General features: G+C 44.4%; 1 protein-coding gene across 11 annotated transcripts in view; it reads left to right on the forward strand.

Moving 5' to 3' along the window:
* Tenm2 (teneurin transmembrane protein 2) overlaps positions 1-22,335 on the forward strand; it is a 1,223,220-nt gene that overhangs the window by 1,053,605 nt on the left and 147,280 nt on the right. For all 11 annotated transcript variants that reach the window (XM_085829022.1, XM_085829023.1, XM_021175392.3 and 8 more), the window contains 2 exons: positions 11,132-11,327; positions 18,800-18,901. In XM_085829022.1, coding sequence (XP_085685148.1) covers positions 11,132-11,327; positions 18,800-18,901 — 298 coding nt within the window. The remainder of the gene's footprint in view (positions 1-11,131; positions 11,328-18,799; positions 18,902-22,335) is intronic.

Raw genomic sequence — 22,335 nt, forward strand, 5'->3', positions numbered from 1 at the left:
AAGAACATTTTTATAGTCTATCCTTAAGATTCTCTGAATTTCCTCAGGATCTACGCTAAAGTTTCCTTTCCTCCTTCCTAATTTTACTTATGTACGTGCTCTCTTCCTTTCCTTTGTTTACTTTGGCTAAAGTTCTATCGATTTTGTTAATCTTTTCAAAGAAGCAACTCTTCATTTCAGAGACTCTTTGTCATTTTTTTTCTATTTCATTCATTTCGGCCCTGAGTTTATTTCTTCCCATATATTCTTTTAGGATGTTGTTTATACTTGTTTCTCTTAGCTCTTCAGATGCATTATTAAGTTAATATGTCACCTCTCCAGTTTTTATGTAGGCACTTTGTGCTATAAAGTTTTGTCTTAGGACTTCATTCATTGTGTTTCATGGATTTTTGACATACTGTATTTTCATATTCACTTGATTTTAGAATTTAAAAAAAATGTCTTTCTAGATTTCTTTCTTGACCCAGCTTTCATTCAATAGTATGTTGTTTAGATTCCATGAGTTTATGTACTTTCTGCAGTTTCTATTGCTGTTGTCATTCAGTTTCGTTCCTTTGTGGTCAGTAGGAATGCATGATATGATTAAATTTTTCTAAATTTGTTGAGACTTGCTTTGTGTCCAACCTCATGGTTGATTTTGGAGAAAGTTCCGTGAACTATTTAAAAGAAAGTGTAATCTTTAGTGTTTGAGTGGAATGTGCTATAAAAATCTGTTAGATCCAGTTGGTTTCTGATGTCATTGAATTCTGGGATTTCTTTATTTAGTGTTTTTTGTCCAGATGAGCTGTATAGTGTGAGAATTGGGGATTGAGATTACCCACCATCACTGTGTTGGGATCAATCTGTGGTCATAGAGCTAATAGTGTGTTTGGGGTATTTTGTTGGTTGTTTGTTTTGTTTTAATGAAATTAGGTAGCCCTGTTTTAAATAAATATTTATATATGTACTACCTTTTGGTGGAATTTTTCTTTATTAAGTATGAAATGTCCTTCTCTCTCTCTTTCTTATGATTAGTTTGACATTGAAGTTTTTTGTTGTCATAGAGTAGAATAGCTCTACATGTTGTACCTTTTTCTATCTTTTTACCCTGATGTGATATCTATCGATGGTGAGGTATGTCTGTTGAAGGTATCAAAAAGATGGATTCTGTTTTCCAACCCAATTTTTAGTCCATGACCTTTTATTGGGAAAATTGAGCCAGTATTAAAGCAAATTACTATTGAGCTGTTATTAAACATTATTTATTAATTCTTGATGCTTGGTTGTAGTGGTAGTGTCTTATTAGACATTTTTTGATGAACTGTTATGGAATTATTTACTTATTTCTCATGCTCTCAAGTGTGTCAAGTCCTCTCTTTCTCTTTTTAAGATTTATTTATGCCGGGCAGTGGTGGCACATGCCTTTAATCCCAGCACTTGGGAGGCAGAGGCCGACAGATTTCTGAGTTTGAGGCCAGCCTGGTCTACAAAGTGAGTTCCAGGACAGCCAGGGCTATACAGAGAAACCCTGTCTTCAAAAAAATTTTTTAAATATTTATTTATTTATTTACTATGTATACAGGGTTCTGTTCACATGTATGTCTACACACCACCAGAAGAGGAAACAAGATCGATGGTTATGAGTCACCATTTTGTTGCTGGGAATTGAACTCAGGACCTCTGAGAACACAGCCAGTGCTCCAAAATCCACAAGTTCTCTCTTAAAGCAAAATATTGCATTTAGTATCCTCTGTGGAGCAAACTTGATGAACATAAATTCTCCTTTTATCATAGAAAGGTTGGCTTTCTTCTGGGATTATGATTCATATGTTTTTAATTTATTTATTTTATGTATGTGGGTGTTTTGTGTGTGTATGTGTGTATATGAAAAGAGGACATAGGATCCCATAGGACTATAGTTATAGACAATTGTGAGCTACCATGTGGGTACTGGGAATTGAACCCAGAACCTCTAGAAGAGTAGCCAGTACTCTTAACCACTGAGTCATCTCTCCATACCCCATGATTTATTAACATTAATATTTTTGTTGGGTAAAATAATCTAGGTTGGCATCTGTAGTCTTTCAGAACTTGTAGATCATTAGTCTAGGCTGCCTGGCTTTCAAAATCTCCATTGAAAAAGCCAGGTGTTACTCTGATGAGCCTGACTTATATGTGACTTGGTCTTTCTCTCTTAAAGCTTTCAATATCCTTTCTTTTTTCTGTGCACTTAGTGTTTTGATTATTATGTGACATGGAAAGTATCTGGCCCTGTCTGTTTAGTGTTCTATATTCTTATAGCACCTTAATAAGTGCAAGATTTATGAAGGTTTTTTTTCTATGATTTTGTTGAAAATATTTTCTGTGCTTTTGACATAGGTTTTTTTCTCTTTCATCTATCCATTCATAGATGTGATCTTTTTATAGAAATTCTGCATGTTCCCTTCCTTTTTGTTTTGTTTTGTTTTTAATCTAGATTTAACATATTTTATTTAACCGAGTGATCCAATCTTCTATTTGGTCTTTGAGACCTTGTCTCTTTCTCTTGATCTAATCTATTGATGAGGCTTTTCTCTAAGCTTTTTGTCTGACTTTCTGAGTTTTTCATTTTGAGTTTTGTTTCAGTTTGGATTTTCTTCCAAGACTCTGTTTCTTTTTTAAATTCTATTTTCATAATTTAAATTATTTCATTCAACTATGTGTTTTTCTATCTTCATTGGATATTTATTCTTGTTTTCTTTGACTTTTTTAACACCTTTATAATTGCTATTTTGAAATCATTGTCTTTTGTATTAACTAAGCAATCTTTCTTAGAGAACATTTCAACTGGAGTACTAATTTCTGGAGTAGACATATTGTCTTGGTTATCTATGTTGTTTTGTATTTGTACTTTTGCAGGGGAACCTAGGTGACTCTTATTGTTCACTGCTATGGCTAGCTTGTGTAACCTTTGTTGAGTGGGTATTTCGATCTTTGTTTACTGTTTTCCCAACTTTTCTGGCTGTGGACCAGCTAAATAGTGCTTGAAGTTAAGTCTTAAAGCAACTATATGTTGCTATGTGATTGAGATATCAGAAGTGGTTCCAATCAATTAGAAACAGGTGCAAATCTTCTATGGGCTTTATAGGTTCTTGCTGCTAGTCTTCATAAGCCTGTGGACAGATAGATTGTTGGGTTCTACAGGGAGTTAGTACTTGGATGGCAGGCACTAAGTCACAGTAGGAATGGGCAGTGCTCTGTAAAGGTGAGTCCTCATGCAGAGATAGGTGTGGTAGATGCTACGCTAGGGATCCCTAGCTGAGGTCACCTGCAGGATGCCACATGGTCTCCAGGTGGTGTGGTGAGTGGGTCTGCTTTATTTCTTTAAACACACATCCAGACCCTATGTACACTCATCCCCCACTAGGCCACCACATATATTCCATCCCTAGATATAAATTTCACCCTTCGGGAGCTCAAATCCAAGAAGACAGAGTCAAAGTCTAAATTGGTGAGTTTTAAGGGTTTTCAGAGTAATGAGCTTCTGCAAAGAATGGAAACAAAGAAAGGTATTCTAGAGTGGGCAGTCAGCGACATCCTTCCTGAAGTTGCAATGTGTAGGCAAAGACGGGATTGACAGGCAACAGACAGCTGTGTGGGCAGAAGGGCAGCCATGGAGAGACAGCAGCTGGCACAAAAGCCATTAGGCTGGAATGCATTTGGTGTGCATAGGAAGAGAGCAAACAGTGTGTCTAGAACACATGGAAGGGGCGGGGAGCTGAGAAGAGTCTGCCTCTCAGAGAAGCTATAGTCCAGGTGTAAGCAACATCCAGAAAGATCAACAGAGCTTCCCGCTATCCTTTTTGCCTGCTCTGCCCAAGCCTAACTGAGTTCTTCCTTTGGGGACATCTTAAAAGGACCCACAAACCAAGCCAGCTACCAGCTAAGTGGGCATCTAGCGCTAGATTCTTGGGAAACTTGAAGGAACTGCCTGTGATTGTCTTGTTTTCCTGCAAGTCATATTCAAGCCTTTCCTGTGCCAGTGTGGGAGGTGCATTCTCTAGCCCTACAGCAGCCATTGTCCCTCCAAAGATAAACAGGGATTTTTTAGGAACTAACATGCATCAACATTTTGGATGATGGCATACACCTATAATCTTAGAACTTAGGAGGTGGAGACAGAGTATCATTATCTCAGCTACTTTTTGTTTGCTGTAACAAGACACCATGACCAAGGCAACTTAGAAAATAAAGCATTTAATTTGCGTGGTCACCATCCCAGAGGGTTAGGGTTAATGGTCATTGTGGTGGAAAACATAGCAGCAAACAGGCAGGCATGGAGCTAGTGTAATAGCTGAGAGCTCACATCTGACCCATAAGCACAAAGCCATAAGAGCTGACTGGGTTTTTGAAATTTCAAACCCCACCCCCCAGTGACACACCTCCTCCAGCAAGACCGTGGTGCTTCGTAATCCTTCCCAAATAGTTCTACCAGCTGAGGCCTGAGCATTCAAAAGTATGAGAATATGGGAGCAATACTCATTCAAATAACCATGGATTTCAATCTGTCCTGGCACACATAGCAAGACTCAAGGGGAAATTTTTTCAAAAGAACAAAAGTACAGGATAAGAAAAAATAAAAGAGATTGGCTCAGAGGTCAGAAGAGCACTTCCTGTTCTTCCAGAGGACCTGAGTTCAGTTCCCAGCACCCATATCAGATCATTGACAACTTCCTGTAACTCCCACTCCAGGGGAGCCCTCTTCTGGCCTCCATGGGCACATGTAGTCATCTGTATACACATGCCCTCACACAGATATTTGCATACACACATAATTAAAAATAAGATAAATGTTAATTTTAAAAAGCCAGGTGTAGTGGCACCCATCTTTAAATCCAGAAGTTGGGAGGCAGAGGCAAGCTGATCTTTGTGAGTTTAAAGCCTGCCTGGTCTACAGAGTGAGTTCCAGGACAGCCAGGGCTACACAGTGAAATGTAAAATTTTCAAAATTCATTTTTTCCTCACAGTCCCTGCTCTCAGAATGACAGCTCTGAGAATAATTTATTAGTAAATGCCTTAGCCACAAGCTTTGGCTCATTCTCTGACCATCTTGTAACTTAGTTAACCCATTCAGGCTATGTCTTCCACATGGTTAGTTACCTCCCCTTCAATCCCAATCTCCCTCTTCCTTAGCATCTCTCTCAGGGTCTCCCCCAGCGCCTCTCTCCAATCTCTTCCATGTCTCTCCCTGTGTCTTCTTTCATCCTCTTATGATTTCCAAGAATCCTTTCTTTCTTCCTGTGTCCCACTTCCTAATTCCTGCCTCAGTTCCTTGGCCATTGGCTTATATAAGAGATTCTCTCTGTGGTGAGATTCTGTCTGGAGGCAAGCTGGGGGTAGCAGCAAGTGCTAAATAGAAACAAACTCGTATTTCCAATGACAAGCTTTTTGGTATCGCAAGAAGCTATATAATGATGAATCAATGATTCTACCCTCTCAGGTGAGCCCTCCCCAGCGCTTGGTGTTAAGGACCCCAGATGGGTCCTCTGTGTCTCAAAGGGCTTGACTCTTACCTGGTTCTGGAAAAACATCCCAGTTTCCTGTGTAGGAGCTCAGGAGCACCTCCTCACTGTGGCCCAAGAAATGTCCTCCTTTCAATCACTTGCCTTTGGTTCCGAGACTCAGCTATATAAAACTGATTTGCCCCAACAGTCAGGCCAACTCAAGCAAGTCTTATCCCCCCCACCCCCCACCAGATCCAGCCATGGCCCTTACGCCCTTCCCTCTCCGTGCAGCCCCACTGAAAGCCTGAAAAAGTCAGTACTGAGTCCACTTTGCCACAGACCTGGCTGGCAGCAGAGACAGATGTACAAGGCTTGAGTGGCTTTCTGTGCCAAGTCATTCCTGCTCCTGAATGCAGCCAGACTACATGGTAATGGGGACTTGAATCAGCCCCAGATTACACATGCTGCCACCCCCACCCCCCAACAATCCCACCACCTGCTGCGTATGCCCTGTCATCTGAGGGAGACCGCAGATGCTGCCAGTGTGCCGCAAGGGGAGCGGTAGAGTGGCAGGCTAGCTCTGGGAAATGTCATCATTTATTGCTTTTCCCAGTCTGTGTCAACCTTAAGCAAGCAGACGTTCCAAGTGACAATAAAGTTATTTTCTCGTTTCCCGGGGTCCTGGACCCAGTAATAACATCTTCCTGAGGGGCAATGGGTCTGTCTTTAACCTTGCCCTCTTTGGCAGGTGCGTATTCAGGAGGCTTCCAGCAGCAACCTGGGGGGTGTGCGCTCCCTCTGCGTGGATGGCCGCTTTCCCTTCTGGGAAAGTGACAGGTCCCTGCTCTGGCTCAGCCAGTGTGGGTGTCTCTTCTCTCCACCAGCTCCTCTGGAAACCCACTAAGTTATCTTAATTACCATTCCTCCTCGCTCTCTGCCAAGAATTGGGGAGATGTATAATTGGATCAGTCAAATATTTACTGTGGTTTATTTCTTTGCCACTCCAGCTCTCGTAAAAGTTGCATTTCCATGCCATTTGGGGGCATGACTGATGGTTCACAGACACAACCCTCTCGTGGCATGTTAGCTGGGGTTGTTTCTCCAAGGTCAGAGAACATGACAGACAGGCAGGCAGACAGACAGACACAGACAACAGAGACAGAGAGAGAGAGAGAGAGAGAGAGAGGACAGGCTTTGAGGAAGAGGGACAGTGTTTATTCCAGGGTGTTAGACTGTTCCCCTTCTCCACTTGTATGCTGGCCTTGTCTCCACAAGCCACCTGTGTCTCTTCTGTTATGACTGGGTTACGTGCTTCTAATGCCCTTCAGGGCAACTGCAAACCTATTAGACTGTGTCATGCCATGACCTTTATAGCCAGCTAAGCAGAGCATGGTCCCTGCGTGTCTCCATTTCCTGGATGGATTTCTACACGTTCCTGGAACAGAGAAATCAGCTAGTCCTAGTCCTGAGCCTGAGTTATCCATCCTCAGTGGAGATGGAGCTCTAGCCAGACTTCTGGAAATGATGTTCTTATAATCTCACCCCTCTGCCAAGTACATTGGCAGATCACTGTCTGGAGCCACATCCTAGAGAGCAGAGGCACCCTGGACCAGCAAGCCTCCCTTACCTCGCAGCTCCTTGCTGGCTCCTGGTTCCTGCCCTGCACTGCAGTCTCTGCCCTTGGCTCCATAGATCCACCTTGTGGTTTTGGCCCTTCCCTGAATCGCAGCAGCAATGAGTGATGTCTGTGCTATGTTAGCCTATGAGTAGAGAAGCCAGATGTTTCACAGAAAGAGAACCAGGTGTGTCAGCTGAGATGCTCCATGGGCAAACTGGGAGAGACACTATAGATAACAGAGTTTCAGTTTCGCCAATGGATGAGTCTGCCATGTTCTCCTGGGTGAGCCATCCTCTTTTTGCCTGATGAGAAATGAGAACAAGGCTGGAATCTGTTGCCATCTTGGGGAGTACACAGGGAAGGGAAAGAAGAGTGGAGCAGAGAAGTCCTTGGTGCCGTTTCAGAGGCCTGGTTCACCAACAATTATGGATAGAGAGTCCCTACTACAATTCCAGCATCTTCTCCAGATGCTAATTGTAACACCCAGGTCACAGCTACCTTGGGCACTGCTGTCTTGAGTTGTACACTCAGGAAAAGAGAGAGGGTATGTGAGAGATGCCCAGGGTACCTGATGTCAGCATTAGGATTCTATGGCTTGTGCTCCATTGTCCTAAATGGTCCTATGTCCAGCTATAGTAAAGTGACTACAGAACCATAGTGATCACAGAGGCCACCAAGTTACAGTGTCAAAGAAGGAAGGAAGGAAATGACGCAAGATACGGTACAGAGCCTGCACACATCATCAGGCTAATGAACTGGGATACATCTCTCAAATCTTGATGACCGCTGTGAATTTTCAGCTGTCTGGCCCACTGCCCACAGCTACACACATGTTCTGACTGATTGTTCCAGGTTGCCTACAGCTCTACTCTTCTCTCCCACTTAAGACAGCACTGTAGAAGAGGGAAGCAAAAATAACCACTGGAGACAAACCTTATTTCATTCCCAGTTTGGTTCCCTCCACAACTTTACATTCCTGCATTCACAAACTTGCTATTTTATTCATTGGATATTTAACAAACATGTATAGATTCTGTGGTCAGCAGATTTGATAGAGAAGTGGCTTTTAACAAAGATGGCTGATGTCATGGCCGCACAATTCGCACACGTAGAGCTTGCAGTTCCAGGCACCGCGCATATCATCGGCTCAGTTCATTCTTAGAGCAGCATTTTGCTATGGATGCTATTGTTGCACCTGCTACCAAGACAAGAAGACAGAGGCATGGGCCTTTGATAGCTCACACAAAGTCCCAGCAAGCAAGTGGAGGGCAGAGCTCAGAGGCTCACCCAGGTAAGCGACCCCTGGAGTTCTCACACTAAACACTCCTGCAGGCACTGAGTCCCTGTGCCTGCAGCTTACATCCTTCTTCGTGGACTAATGATGGGCATAAGAAACAAATATCTCACTTAGGGAGTGATAAGCTAAGAGCTTAGGAGGCGATGAAGTGCATAAAGGGATGCAGAAGTGAGGTATGTGGGCCACCATATCTCGTCTCACCCTCCCATCGTGCCTTGTATGAAAACCCACAACTGGCAGATTTCCCCTTAAATGAAAACTGCACTCTAAACCTCGACAGGAGGACTCCAAGGAGCCAACCGAAATAAATGTCCTTCCACTACTCTGAAAAATGCCTTCTCCCCTAGTCATTTGATTGGCCAGACAGCAAGACCCGCCACAGACCTGAGCCATTTCTATGTCCCTCGGCTGGCCAGGCAGTTCTGCACCAGATGACTAATGTCCAAATTAGTCATGAGCAATGACTTCACACGAGTAATCACCTTCCCCAAACTTTTCCTCATGGGGGTGATAACTTGGACCCCAAATGAAGTCTATTCTTCTCACCTCACCACCAAGAAAGTTACAGCCATTGCTCTAGCTGACAGCAGTCTGTAGACCAGTGTTCACGGTCGGACATTTACGAGGTTGCTAGGGAACAAATGCTTCAGTTACAAAGGTCTCTGGAAGCAGTGTCAGTTTGTCACATCCCTCCAAATCATTTATTTCGGCCCATAAGGACAATGGTGACCAGAGGAATATGGGGCAGAGGAAAGCTTCACACAAATACTTATTTACTGAGATATGGGCCATTTCTTCTTCCCAAGAAGAGCCTTCTCACTCCCCAGATGAAAAACTAGAGCCATGTACTGCTTCCCGGGGTCTTTCTGGTCTGCAAGTAGGTGGCCCTCAGTCATTGCGTACCTTTTAAATTCTAATTATCTCCCAGGCACTGCCCTTCGTCCCCGTAACTTTATTCCTGAACTTCGGAGGGGGGGGGGGGGGGAGACCACCACCCCTGAGAATAAAAGTAGACTCAACATCAAACAAAACCAAGGGTGGAGTCTCAATTCAAACCTGGGTCTGTCTAACAGCAGAGCCATTGTGCTAAAGATTACTGAGTCTTTTGTTTGCAGCGATCGTGTCTCCAGCAGGGGGAAATGGACAATTCTTAAGGAGGGAAACGTCCGGGTAGGCAATCTCTGGGGCTTCCGGCTATGAACTTGTGAGAGGGGTTATGGTTGGTTTCTGCAATTCAAGAAACTCTTTTCATGGAGGGGGAAGTAGAGAGTGCTTAATCCTGCAGAGGTGGGTTGGGGTTTTTTGTTTGTTTTGTTTTTTTATCTGCTGAAGCTCTGCACACAGGGTTTTCTCTGGGAGTCAGAGTGCAAGGGGCTGTTCTGTGCAGTGGCTTTGAGTCTGTGAGATGAGTCCATTTCTACTGGGGGTTCATCGATTTTCTTGTCAACGGGAAGAAGCATTGGATTCCTCTCTGCCTTCCAGTGCATCTTCCCTGTCCAGCCCATGGGCAACTCCTGGCTTCTCTCCCTTACAACGTCCCTCCGGTGCCTGCGCCTCACTTTCTGGCCTCAGCAAACGCTTCACCTCACTCATGGCTGTCTGCAATCTCCACTTTCTAACCAGTTTTCCTCCTTTATTTTCATTCCCTACAGAACCTCTCAGATCCCCACCTCCAAAAACTAATTCCTCAAAACATTGCTTGATCACACCAGTCCCTGCTCAGAGAGTTTTCAGGGTGCCCCACCCCCACTCGCCTGTTGTAAGATAGCACTTGGTACTTAGAGCAAGTCTGTCTTGGGTAATGCTGGATCCTCCCATTCCCTCATCCCGGTAAACCTTAGCTGTCTGGCCTGTAGTACACTCATCCTGAGCAACTCAGAGCCTGGTGTCCACTGCTACAGAGCTCAGCACTTGAATGTAGGTTTATTTATGGCCAGGCGTTATGAAGGCATAAACGTGATAGCAGAAGAGTACTTTGTCCAAATTTTGCTTTGCCACTTAGGACTTTAAACAAAGTGCTTGATTTTTTTTCTGAACCTTCTCTCCTCTTCTACCTGTAAAATATGAACACAGCTCTGCCTGTAAAGTACTTATCTCGCATGGGAAAGACTCTGGGTCCTGGATCCAATAACAAAAACAATACAGGGGGGAATCCTTACTATTAAAGTATTATTTTATTTCATAACTACAGGTGAAAGCTTGTGACCAATAGTAATAAGATTAACGATGCAGAGTAGGAGTGTGGCTCAGAGGGAAAACACTTGTCTAGCATGCACATGACCCTGGGCTTAATTTGCAGCATTACAAAGCATCCATGAAAATGAAGTCTGGTGTATTGGCAAGTGCCTATAAATCTAACTACTTAGGAGACTGAGGCAGGAGGATCACAAGTTCAAAGATGACCTAAGAAACTTATCAAGAGTCTATCTCCAAATAAAAACAGAACGAGGATGGACTTATAGCTCAGTGGCAGAGCACTTGCCTGCACAAGGATGGATAGCAGAGCACTTGCCTGGCATCTGCAAGACTCTGGATCCAAACCCCAATACTATGAAGTAAATTAACAATAATCATTATAGGTGTGATGAATTGTAGCTGATACTGTTGTCTCAATATAAGTGGCTTATATCATTTTACAAAGGCCTAGTAAAAGTACTTCTCCATCAGCTGATGGGCAGGAGGGCAGTGCTGCCTGAGGGGACATATCCAAAACTGGCTTTACACATTGCCCTCTCTCTCTCTCTTGCTCCCCAGTATGACTTCATGGAACGCCTGGATGGAAAGGAGAAATGGAGTGTGGTGGAGTCACCCAGGGAACGCCGGAGCATCCAGACTCTGGTGCAGAACGAGGCTGTCTTTGTGCAGTACTTAGATGTGGGCCTGTGGCACCTAGCCTTCTACAATGACGGCAAGGACAAGGAGATGGTCTCCTTCAACACTGTTGTCTTAGGTAGGTTTGGGATCCCTGAGAGGTAGCTTTGTAAAAGGGTGGGGTGGAAACCTCTCGGTGAAAGATTGAGCAAACCTGACAACCAACGCCTACTGTAGCTTACCTGGTCTCTGCCATTCCACCCTCTTGGCTCTGACTGGACTGGAATTCCATATAAACCTGCAAGAATCACTCCTGGGCCTGAGAATGCTCACAGGTGTCTGAATCAGAGAGCTGGGGCCAAGGACTGTTCATCCAAACTGAGTATAATGGTTGCTTTTCTGTTGCTGTTACAAAACATCATGACAAAGGCAACTTATAAAAAGAAGGGTTTTCTTGGGGCTTACGGTTCTACCAGGATGAGTCCTTCACCATGACAAGAGGGAAGTGTGGCATCAGGCAAGCATGGCAACCGGGACCAGAAGCTGAGAGCTGAGGGCTCCTGTCTGCAATAGCAACAGGAAGCAGAAAGAGTGAACTCCAAATGGCACAAGGCTCTGAACACCTCAAAGCCCATCCCCAGTGATGTATTTCCTCAGTGAGACCACACCTCCTAAGCCTCCCCCCATAGCCACCAACTAGGGACCAAGTATTCAGATGCCTGGATTACGGGAGCATCCCATTCAAATGGCCACATTGAGCACACTGCTGGGCTTCCCATCCCATAAAACAGAGGCAATCCCAGTACCACCTCCCAGGCTCCTATTAGGAATAAAGAAGGCTTTTTTATTTCTAAGTGTATAGCAGAGCCAAGAAACACTGGCCATTCGTATCAGCTCCAACCTCGTAAAAATTGAGAATATGTCAAAAAAAAAAAAAGGTTTTTTTCTCTTAACTTAAAAATACATCAGGGAGAAGACACCGATGGTTTTAAATGTCATATATTTATTCCCAAGTAGGCAAACCTCAAAATGCTCTAATTCAACACTTGTCATTTTTAGATGCATTTTAGGCCTCCTTTTCATTAGATAGAAAGACAAAAGCTAAGGTTTAATCCAAAATTGCCTCTGCAGCTCAAGGATAAACCCCCAAAAGGGTGATTACTTGTAAAGAATCATGTTTTCTAGAAAGCCCTCAGAATTTTAATATTGCAAGGAGCCACAGTCACCATCTATGAGGTTCTGAGTCTTTATCTCCCATCGATGATAACCGATCTCCACTGAAGCTCTGGGAGCCAGCAGGTGGCTAAGCCATTCCACTGAGGAATGAGCTGAGCTGTGGGGAGCTAACTGAGGCCTGGGGGTCCCAAGATATGGGGATGGCCTTACTTTCTGGGCCTCACGCATCTCTCCACAGCATCACATTACCCCAGCCACTTTTAACTGTGGATTCAGGATTTACTGGAGAAGTCTGGAGTTAGTAAATTCATGGAAAAAAAAGGGGGGAGAGCAGCGTTATGTTCCAGACTCTCTTTCCCACACTGTAGCTGAGTGAGTTGCCTGGACCTCAACCTCCTACTGGGGTAAATGAGCAGATCACATTCCAAGGACTATGTGAGGATCACCCTGAATGAGCCGCATCTGACCTGCAGCCAGTAGTCCTGAGGCGAGAGCTTGAGACTTTACAAAGGCACCTTGAAACACTGTTTATGTACTTACTACATTGTAGAATTTCTCTTTGGGCCCCCTGCAGGGCTTTTTACAGGGGGGTTCTTGTTCTTGAAAGCTCCACGTGATCCAACCTGAAAATCGGGCTACAATTCTTTGTCACTGACCACAACTTCAGAATTGTATTAAAAATAAAAAAATAATTAAAAAAAAAAGAGTCACAAAGTTTGCATAGTGACCATAGGTTGTAAGGTTGATCCTTATTCCCTTGCTAAGCAAAAATGGGCCCTCCCAAGGCTAACCAAATGTTCAAGAGTAGGAATTGGCACACTGTAGCCCAGGGGTCGAATCTGGCCCACTGCCTGTTTTTATAAATAAAGTTTTATTGGCACAAGGCCACATTCATCTGTTTGCATGTTGTGTGTGGCAGCTTTCCCACTGTTACAGCAGAGCTGAGTGTTGCAACAGGGACCATATGGCCCACAGAGCCTAAATAGTTACTATCTGTCCCTTCACAGGGAAAGTTTGCCAACCTATGCTCCAAAGCCATGTCATAACTTCGTCTACTGAAAGTCATAGAGGAAGCTCCCAGCAGATGGGAAATCTCTAGAGTGATGTTAGGTCCCAACAAGGGAGAGACGCAGAACCGCAGAGACTAACTCCCCAGTGGAAGGAACAAGACACAGATCTGGGACTAGCGTGAGGAGAACTGGATGAGAACCGACTCCCTGTTCACCAGCTGGTGTTTCAATTCTGATGGTATCTGACAGAGCAGGCAATGCACAGCAGCTGGCTTGATTGGGAGGCTCAGAGAGATGGTCACTACCATAGTAACACAAAGTGCTGGAAGAAACAGTGGGCATGAGGGCAATCCCAGGAATTCAAAGAGTGGTTTTGTTATTGTTGTTGAACAGGGAGGGGTGTTCTAGAAGCTCACCCAACACAAAGACAAGCCATAGTGGTAGGGAAAGCCATAGTCTCTGTGTCCTTTGGAGGTGGAGGATGCCAAGGCTAAAAAGGATGGGAAAGAACCCACCCAAGGTCACATGACCAATGATGTGAAGTCAGAACATAGACTCCACACAAATGTGATCTGTTTGTTTGTTTGTTTGTTTGTTTGTTTGTTTTGAGACAGGGTTTCTCTGTGTAGCTCTGGCTGTCCTGGAACTCACTCTGTAGTCCAGGCTGGCCTCAAACTCAGAAATCCACCTGCCTCTGCCTCCCAAGTGCTGGGATTAAAGGCGTGCACCACCACTGCGCTGTGATATCTTAATCGTGGATGTCTTGGGGTAGTAGCCAAATGTATGTCGTTCCCCTGAACCAGCAGCCTTCTGGGAGCCTGGTTACCTTATAATAGCATCTGCCCCCATTTCCTGTGGACAGGTAGTGTGAAGATTACCCCCAGCCATTACCCTCCCTGCCTGTCAAAGCTGGAAATAGCAATTCTCCCCAGAGGATCCCTCTCATCAACACTGTATAGCTCAGAGAGAGAGTCAACAGTGATCAGCCTAATAGTCGGGCAGACACCTTGATGGAGCAATGATAGCAATTGCCCTGAAATGTGGGAAAAGAACAGTGTTTTATTTGGTCCGGAAGTTCTTTCCCACACACCTATCATCAGAACGCCCTCCACGGAGAGCAGCCAGGAGGACGAAAACCCCCGCAATCGGAAATGGAAGGGGAGTGTTAGATGGGTGTCAGGAGATCTCACTAAATATACCCATGACTCAGGACTCTGCTGTTATCTCTTGCTTTGTAGGAATGAGCATCCCCCTGGGAACCACCGAGGGGTGTTCTATTAGCTCACTGTGAACCCACTGAGTACCCCAGTTCCAGGAGCTGGGGAAAAGGTCGGTGGTAGAGTACCTGCCTAGCTCATGCAAGGGCCTGGCTTCAAATCTCACTGCTGCAAACAACAATAAAAATCCTCTTTGTATTCCAGGGCATGCACTCATCTCTACTGTTTCTCCCATAGGAAAGCTTAAACCAGGTTCATTCAAAGATACTAATCATGCGTAATTGGGAAGGAAACTAAAAAGGGCAGTCCTTTTATAACGTAGCATCTCTGTTTGGGTTTCCCCCTCAAAAACAGTAAGAAATGCTTTGTATATAAGACTTCAGGAAACGTAATGGAAATGTTTGGTAAGCTTTCATCGCAGTTTTTTGCTCACCCAAGATTCTCTACCTTCTTAAGCATGTGTGCATGCACACATCATCACACTTCTGTGATTTCTCATCAAATGCCTACTATGTGCCAGACACCGAAAATCTCCAGATCCATGAGCATCTGGTGCTTGAAAACAAATTAAAGACAGACCACCACAGGGCAGTGAGAGAAATAACAGAACGAAAGAGACACAAAGCTCACACTGACCAAAGGGAGGGAGGGAAGAAGCCACCTGGATACCAAATGACGTCTAAGCTGAGACGTAAGGATAAACGTCCCCAGCTGGGGTCTTGAGACAAGTGGAGAGCAGGCAGAGACCTCTGTCCCCTTATACAGAACCATGGTGACAAGGAGCTTCCTAGCCCCTTGATGTTTTAGACCTGAAGATATAAAGTTGAGAATTAGGAACACTGGCCCCAGAGTGACCCAGTTCTACAAAAACACCCAGCCACCCATGTTTGATCAGTGAGAAATAATCCCTACCTCATGGTGGGAACAACTTCCAAAACTACAAGCTAAGTGCTGGCATCCCTCTGTTTAAAATGTTCACATATTCCCAGTTGCCCCCAAATAAGATCTGACTTCTCTGATGGACTGTAGGGCCCCAGATGATCTGTCCCCTCCTCCTACTAGATTTCCCCAAACTCACATCACTCTGCTTTTGGATCACCATCTCCAGTCACGCTTCAGTGCACTTCTGTCCCACCTCAGAGCCTTTGCATAAGCTGTTCCACCTACCCAGAATTCTCTTCCACCAGCTCCTCATCAGCCCATTACAGTTCATCCTTCCTTGGTACCACATGCAAAAGGGAGGCCTGCTTTACCCACCCCTTTTAAGGGGCTTCCTTCTGTTACCTGCTGAGTATCTTACTCTCTGCAAAGAACTTACTATAATTTCTACTTACTACTTTGATGGGGGAGACAGGGTTTCTTCTATTCTGTGACAGTGGAGAGTACTATGAGGGTAGAGAGTGTATTACCCTATAAGGGCCCTTCAGTTCCTTGCATGGAATAAGTGCTCAGTTAATACATGGTGCTCTATGTTGAGACTGACAGGTCTGAGATCTTACCCTAAGTACAAGCTAACATATTAGTCTGTCACTGCTTCCTGAGTGTCCTCAAAAGATATCAGGCTGCAGGGTGGGTTTGTGAGATGTCTCAGCCAATAAACCACTTGCCATGCAAGCGTGAGGACATGAGTTCAATTCTTAACAGCCAGATAAAACTCCAAGTATGACAGTGTGCACATAGAGTCTAAGTGCTAAGGAAACAGTCGAGAGGATTCCTGCAGCTTGCTACCTAGCTGTTCTAGCAAGGTCAGCAAGCTCACAATTCAGTGAGAGAAAACTATAAGATGAAAAGCAAGAGAGAAAGACACCCAACACAGACCTGCAGCCACCACATGCATGTTTGCACCACATCTACACATGTACACATTCTCCAGGATCACAGACAGTGGATTTCTATAGCAATGCAGATTTCAAATCCAAGTGTCCACAGGGTACCAGGAGAGGACCTGGTGATCCTACATGAACAGGGGATTGCCTTGCATGAAAGAAGCCCTGTGTTTGCTGAGGCTGGATCTTAGCATGGGTTGTAACCTCGCATATCCAGAGAAAGACAGTCGTCTCTATTAATCCTGGTGATCCTGTTCTTTACTCTCAAGAAATATTTCCTTTGTCTGCCTAGGTCATATATAGCCTTGAAAAGATGTGCTGAAATATTATAGAATACCCCAACTGTATAGGCCTCTGTTCCCAAGACATATAGAACCAGGAGCAAACCCAGACAGAACAGACCTGCAACCCTACATGAAATTTCTGACTTTTGTATCTGCGGAAGCACACAATGTCCTTTAAATAAATGATGAGCTCATAACACACATAGGTACCTTTGCATGCATCCCAGCCCTTTCAAGAGCCCACCCGAAGGAGCTGTAGCTGGACTGTGAACAGCCAGACATCGAGAAAACCAGCCCGATAGTCTTTTATGTAGTTTTGGGAAAGAAAAAGAAAGCAAATCCGCTTATCGAGTTTCCCCGGAGACCCAGAAACCAAGAACAGCTTGGTTCCAGAAGAACGGGGCTAAGAAGAGATGTGCCATAGAAACATGGCCGCAGTGCACGATGTGAGTGCTCGATACACGGAAGGGATGTGTGAGGAGTGAGGAGATCAGCTACAGAACACACTTCCTGACATCGCTCATGTGACTCCTAAATGGTACTCATCACCAACTCACTGCCCCCCCCCCCGTTCCTGGGTTGGATCGTGTCTTATGTCAACCCTACCAGCTTGTACATTTTCCCTTTATCATCTTAGACATTTAGAACCTGTAAATGAGTTTTGTTTTATTTTGAAACAAACATGAGTACTTTGAAAGAATGCACTCATTTCTGTGTCCGTCTGAATCAGTATGAAAAGGTTCCCAAAATGATCCCTTGAGAGATGTAATGAGAGTGTGAGGAGAAGGTAAACCATGAGGAAGATGCTTTTGTACAGGGCAGAACAAGCAGACTTAGAGATGTTCATGGAAAAATAAGGACCAAAAATTTAAGTTTGAAAGACCATTGTGAGGGAGGGCTGTAGAGAAGGCTCAGAGGTCAAGAACCCTGGCTATTCTTCTAACGGCCCTGGGCTCAATGCCCAGTACCCACATGGGAACTCACAAACATCTACTACCCCAGTCCCTCAGGCAAGTCAGTCCTGGCATTGACTCCTTCTCCTGGCTTCCAACAACACTGCACACCCATGATACACAGACATGCATGCAGACAAAACACCCATACGCAGAAAAGGTTGGAAAACTCAAAAACCTGCTTCTTGCAGACCCCTGAAACATGCACAGGTAAATGTCAGACTTAAATGTAGCCACATATCACTCACGATAGGAATACACTCAAGAAGTGTTTCATTTCTCCCTGCCGTATACATCCTGAAGCTCTCATACAAGCAGAGAAGACTGAAGGAGCACTGGACCACACGCCCACACCCCCATATATGTTGTCCAGCACATTTCATACAGCATATAACTACGTTTGGACTTTTCTTATATTTTAATTCTTAAGGGCAGAGCACTGTTTTGCATGACAAGCCTGAGATAGGAATACCTGCCTGACCTTCTATAACTTAGGCTACACTCTTAGATCCTATATTTCAAGCCACAGCTTGAGTCGGCAGAATGCCTTCAGCGTGAAGGAGTGGCGCCTAGTGCCCCCAAACTGATAGCCAGATGTGGAGACTTCCAAAGTATTTAAATCCAAATGGCAGTTTCTTCTAAAAAACAAACAAAAAGCAAATAAACCAAAGAGGAGCAAAGGGGAGCCAGAGAGATGTCTCGGGAGTTAACAGAACTTGTTCTTGCAGAAGACCTGTGTTTGGTTCCCAGCACCCACATGACAGCTCACAGCTGCTTGTAACTCCAGTCCCAGAGAATCCAACACCCTCTCCTGGCTTTCCTGGGTACCGCATGTATACAGTACACTGCCGTGTACGCAGGCAAAACACTCATGCACATAACATATAAATAAATCTTAATAAAATACAAAGAATTCAAACTGACTTAGCCGCCCTGCAGCCCAGTGTGGGTAGCGTGGGCAGAGTGGCGGTTCCTCCCACTCGGTACTCACCTTGCCCTTGACCCCACCTTCCCTGTTCTCTTACTTCTCTCATTCCTGACCTCACTACCCCCTCTTGGGTCTATACAAATGGCAGGTGACTGATTACTAAATGACTGCACGAGAGCAGAGGAGAAGGTCATTGCTTGATCTCTCTCTCTTTCAGATTCAGTGCAGGACTGTCCACGGAACTGTCACGGGAACGGCGAATGCGTGTCTGGACTGTGTCACTGTTTCCCAGGATTCCTAGGTGCAGACTGTGCTAAAGGTAGGTGCCACCACTTCCCTGCAGGGGGCGGGGGGGTAAGAGAAGAAGTACCCTGGTGGCCCTCCCAAAAAGCCTTCCTCACTGGGACACTCTAAACCCATGCATATGCAAAGGCTCCCCGTTTGGCATGGAGTGGGTTTTGATGTATAACCAGCAGCCAGTGGACCTATAGGAGTGAGGCAGTCAGGCTTGGCACTGAGGTGTGCTGAGAAGAAAGATTTGCTAAAAATGAGATGGTCGGATTTCCTGTAAAAGCGAAGTGAATTACCATCACTCCTTTCTTATAATCATTAGCTTCTATGTAATGGAAGATTAAGCATCTCAGGGTTAGTAAATTTCATTCATTCTGGCCAGCTACACTCTTAATCTAGGAAGTGCTATTTATCTTCATGGAATTGGTTTTAAATTGTATTATTAATTTATCTAGGCTGCTTTGCAAAGAATGGCTGGGGCCTTGGGATTCTTGGGGGAAAGGTAATTTAAGAAAGAAAATGGCTCTCTAAAGAACAGGGAATTTAGGGGCTTGCACACCTGGCTTGTAAGAGACCTTCAGTGTAACCTTGATGGCGGCTCCCAGCATCAAGTATAGTTGGGGCCACAAAGACACACACAGATGTCCCAGAGTACACAAGTATTTTCACAAAGTGTTGCATTTACCTTTTCTGTTTCCTTTGTCCAATCTACAAGGCCCCGCCTATAACACAGGGTGCCCACCCACCAACAGGAAGTGTGAGAAACGGTATCTCAGGACACGAAGAGCCATCTCTCAGCTTTGGTTTTCCATTCTCAACTCTGTGCTTACACATCTCTGTCCCTTTGGGACCTTGTGCCAGTCAGTCAGAACCTCTGAACTCTGCTTTCCTTGTCGAGAAAAGGGAGCATGGCATCTTACGTTCAGTCTGAGTACCGACGTGGTACTAAGTATTCAGTACTAACACAGTAGTAAGTAGTACTAGAACCAAGGGGCCTCAGTAGAGTCCATTGTAAGGTTCAAACGGGATTGGGTTTTGTTGCCTTATTTATATTTTAGTTTATTCATATATTTAAGTCATCTTTTCATCACCTTTATTTGTGTTTCCCTGAAAGTTACCTGCCTTGACACTAACACGCAGTAAAGCTGCTACATGCTAAGTAATGCCGTTCCTTTGTCCATCCCTCAAAACTCTTGGTCCAAAAAAAAAAAAAAATAGCATCTCAGGACTCTCCATAGCTTAAAGATTTGAGATTCGATGAGTACTCAGTGCTAAGTGAATAAAGCTTTCATATCTTGAAGCCCTGGCATTGGTGGCCATCCGTGTGACATTCGTTTCTAAGACTCCACCTCCATCCCACAACACACAGACATGGAAAGATAAGAACCAGGAGGCCTGTGAGCAGTTTCCTTAGCTGTGTTTCAGCACAGCACGTTCATGTTCCAAGACACAGGGACACAAGCCCAAGGAACGTGACAGACTGTCGGCTCCTTCCAGTGCTGGCTCTAAGGGGCCCGGTGGGGGATGGAGGTTGACCCTGCCTTGCTATGTCGAGTGCTTTTCCCAGTGAAGGCTTGAAGAAAGGCAGACCTCAATATCATCTGAATGGCTTTTCTTGTGTAATCTAATTTTCCTGGGAGTGAAGGCTTTAATGAGAGGAAGGACTGAGTCGCCCTTTTATACGTGGCTGCAAATGGGCTGGGCACTCAGCCGCGCGCGCGGGCTGTGAGCTGTAAATGTGTATTAACAGTGACACACATCAATGTATTATTAATCCTAAAAACCATGTGTGCTCTGACTGCACATCCAGTTACTGGCCTTTCAGACCCAAGTACCCAGCCATTTAAGGACTCTCCACTCTGAATCCATTTGCAGACGCGTGTCCATTCTGCATTATGGATATGTAATGGAGTGTGCATTTAGCTGTTTAAAAGGACTCCTGGTGTGTGCTTTGCATCCGCCACCTGTGCTGTGGCTAGGTACACCCCCCCCCCGACCCCAAGTGTGCATTAGCCATAGTATATAATTGATCCTTGTGAAACAATTATTGAGTGGCTGGTAAGAGGAGTTATCCTTCCTACCTGATGTCCGTTCCTGAAATCGACTTTTGAACTTGTATGCATATTTTAATTTAACTGTTTATGTATATGATGGGTAAAATTGAGGCACTTAAAGAATAAAATTGCCCTGCACTGTATCCCTCCTTTATTGTAGGCAGACTTGGTTTAAGAGCATGGGAAGCAAGGCCTTGCCTCTCTGCCCTGAAGGTGTTACTCCCTCTGTGTTTCTGAAGTGGCCACTGGTCAAGTTACTTTGTAATGACCATGTATTCTCCCTTCTGATTCTAAGCCCTTGTCTCCCAAACTTTGATCTTCAATGTACCTATCCATTGCTTTTTGCCATCAGTATTTTTAATAACTTATTTTTAAATCAATTCATTAAGTATATAGAGATATTTTTATTTTTTTAAAGAACAATGCCAAAAGCAAACATTGAGAAAAGACTAGCATTGGTTGTCATGAATATGAAATGTGAATGCCCCTTTAAAAATAACCAGAGACTTGTGGGGTAGTAGTAGTGCACGCCTTTAATTCCAGCACTCAGAAGGCAGAGGCAGGTGGATCCCTGAGTTCAAGGTCAACCTGGTATACAGATCAAGTTCCAGGATAGCCAGGAGAACATAGAGAAACCCTGTCTCAAAAAATAAGTGTGTGTGTGTGTGTGTGTGTGTGTGATATAATATTGCATGTATTTTAAAGAAAAATAACTAAAGACTCATCTTTTCTACCACAATGAATATCTAAACCATCTTCTAATCATTTATGACTCATTAAGAATCCAGTAGTGAGGTCTGGGGCTTGTATCATAGAGCATTTTCATGAGATGCATGGTCAATCCCTAGTACTGCAAAACATATCAAAACAGAAAACAAGAATCCAGCAGTAGACCTGAATGTCCATGAAAGCCTAGATTCCTAGGGAAATCCAAGTTTAAGCACCTTGCCCCATAGGCTCTGGCTCCTGAGACTGGCAGAACACCCCAAGGATGCCTGTGTGAAAATAGATTCACAGACAGGCTTCAGCTGCCAGGACAGCTTCCAGCAGGGGTCTAATCCCAGCACCTGGTGCTCATCTGATGCTGAAGTCTGCTCCCACTACCCTCAAATACTAAGTATGTAAGGAATACTGTGCAAATATGCAAATTATTAAATGCATACTATCTCATTTGTCCACATATCAACAATGTGACCTGAGTAATATTTTAACTAATGCCAGGCCAAATGTGTTGTTTTACATTAAAGTCACCTCAGGAGCTGGTAAAGATGGCACAGTGGGTAAGAGGTGTTTGACAATGAAGCTGACAACCTGAGTTCAATCGGAGAGACCAACGTGGTAAAATAAGAGGACTGAGTCCTAAAACTTATCTACAGATCTCTCTACATGTATGCATGCATGTACGTGC

Source organism: Mus caroli, unplaced genomic scaffold, assembly GCF_978045245.1.
Source record: "Mus caroli unplaced genomic scaffold, Mus_caroli_1 scaffold_13, whole genome shotgun sequence".
NCBI lineage: Eukaryota > Metazoa > Chordata > Mammalia > Rodentia > Muridae > Mus > Mus caroli.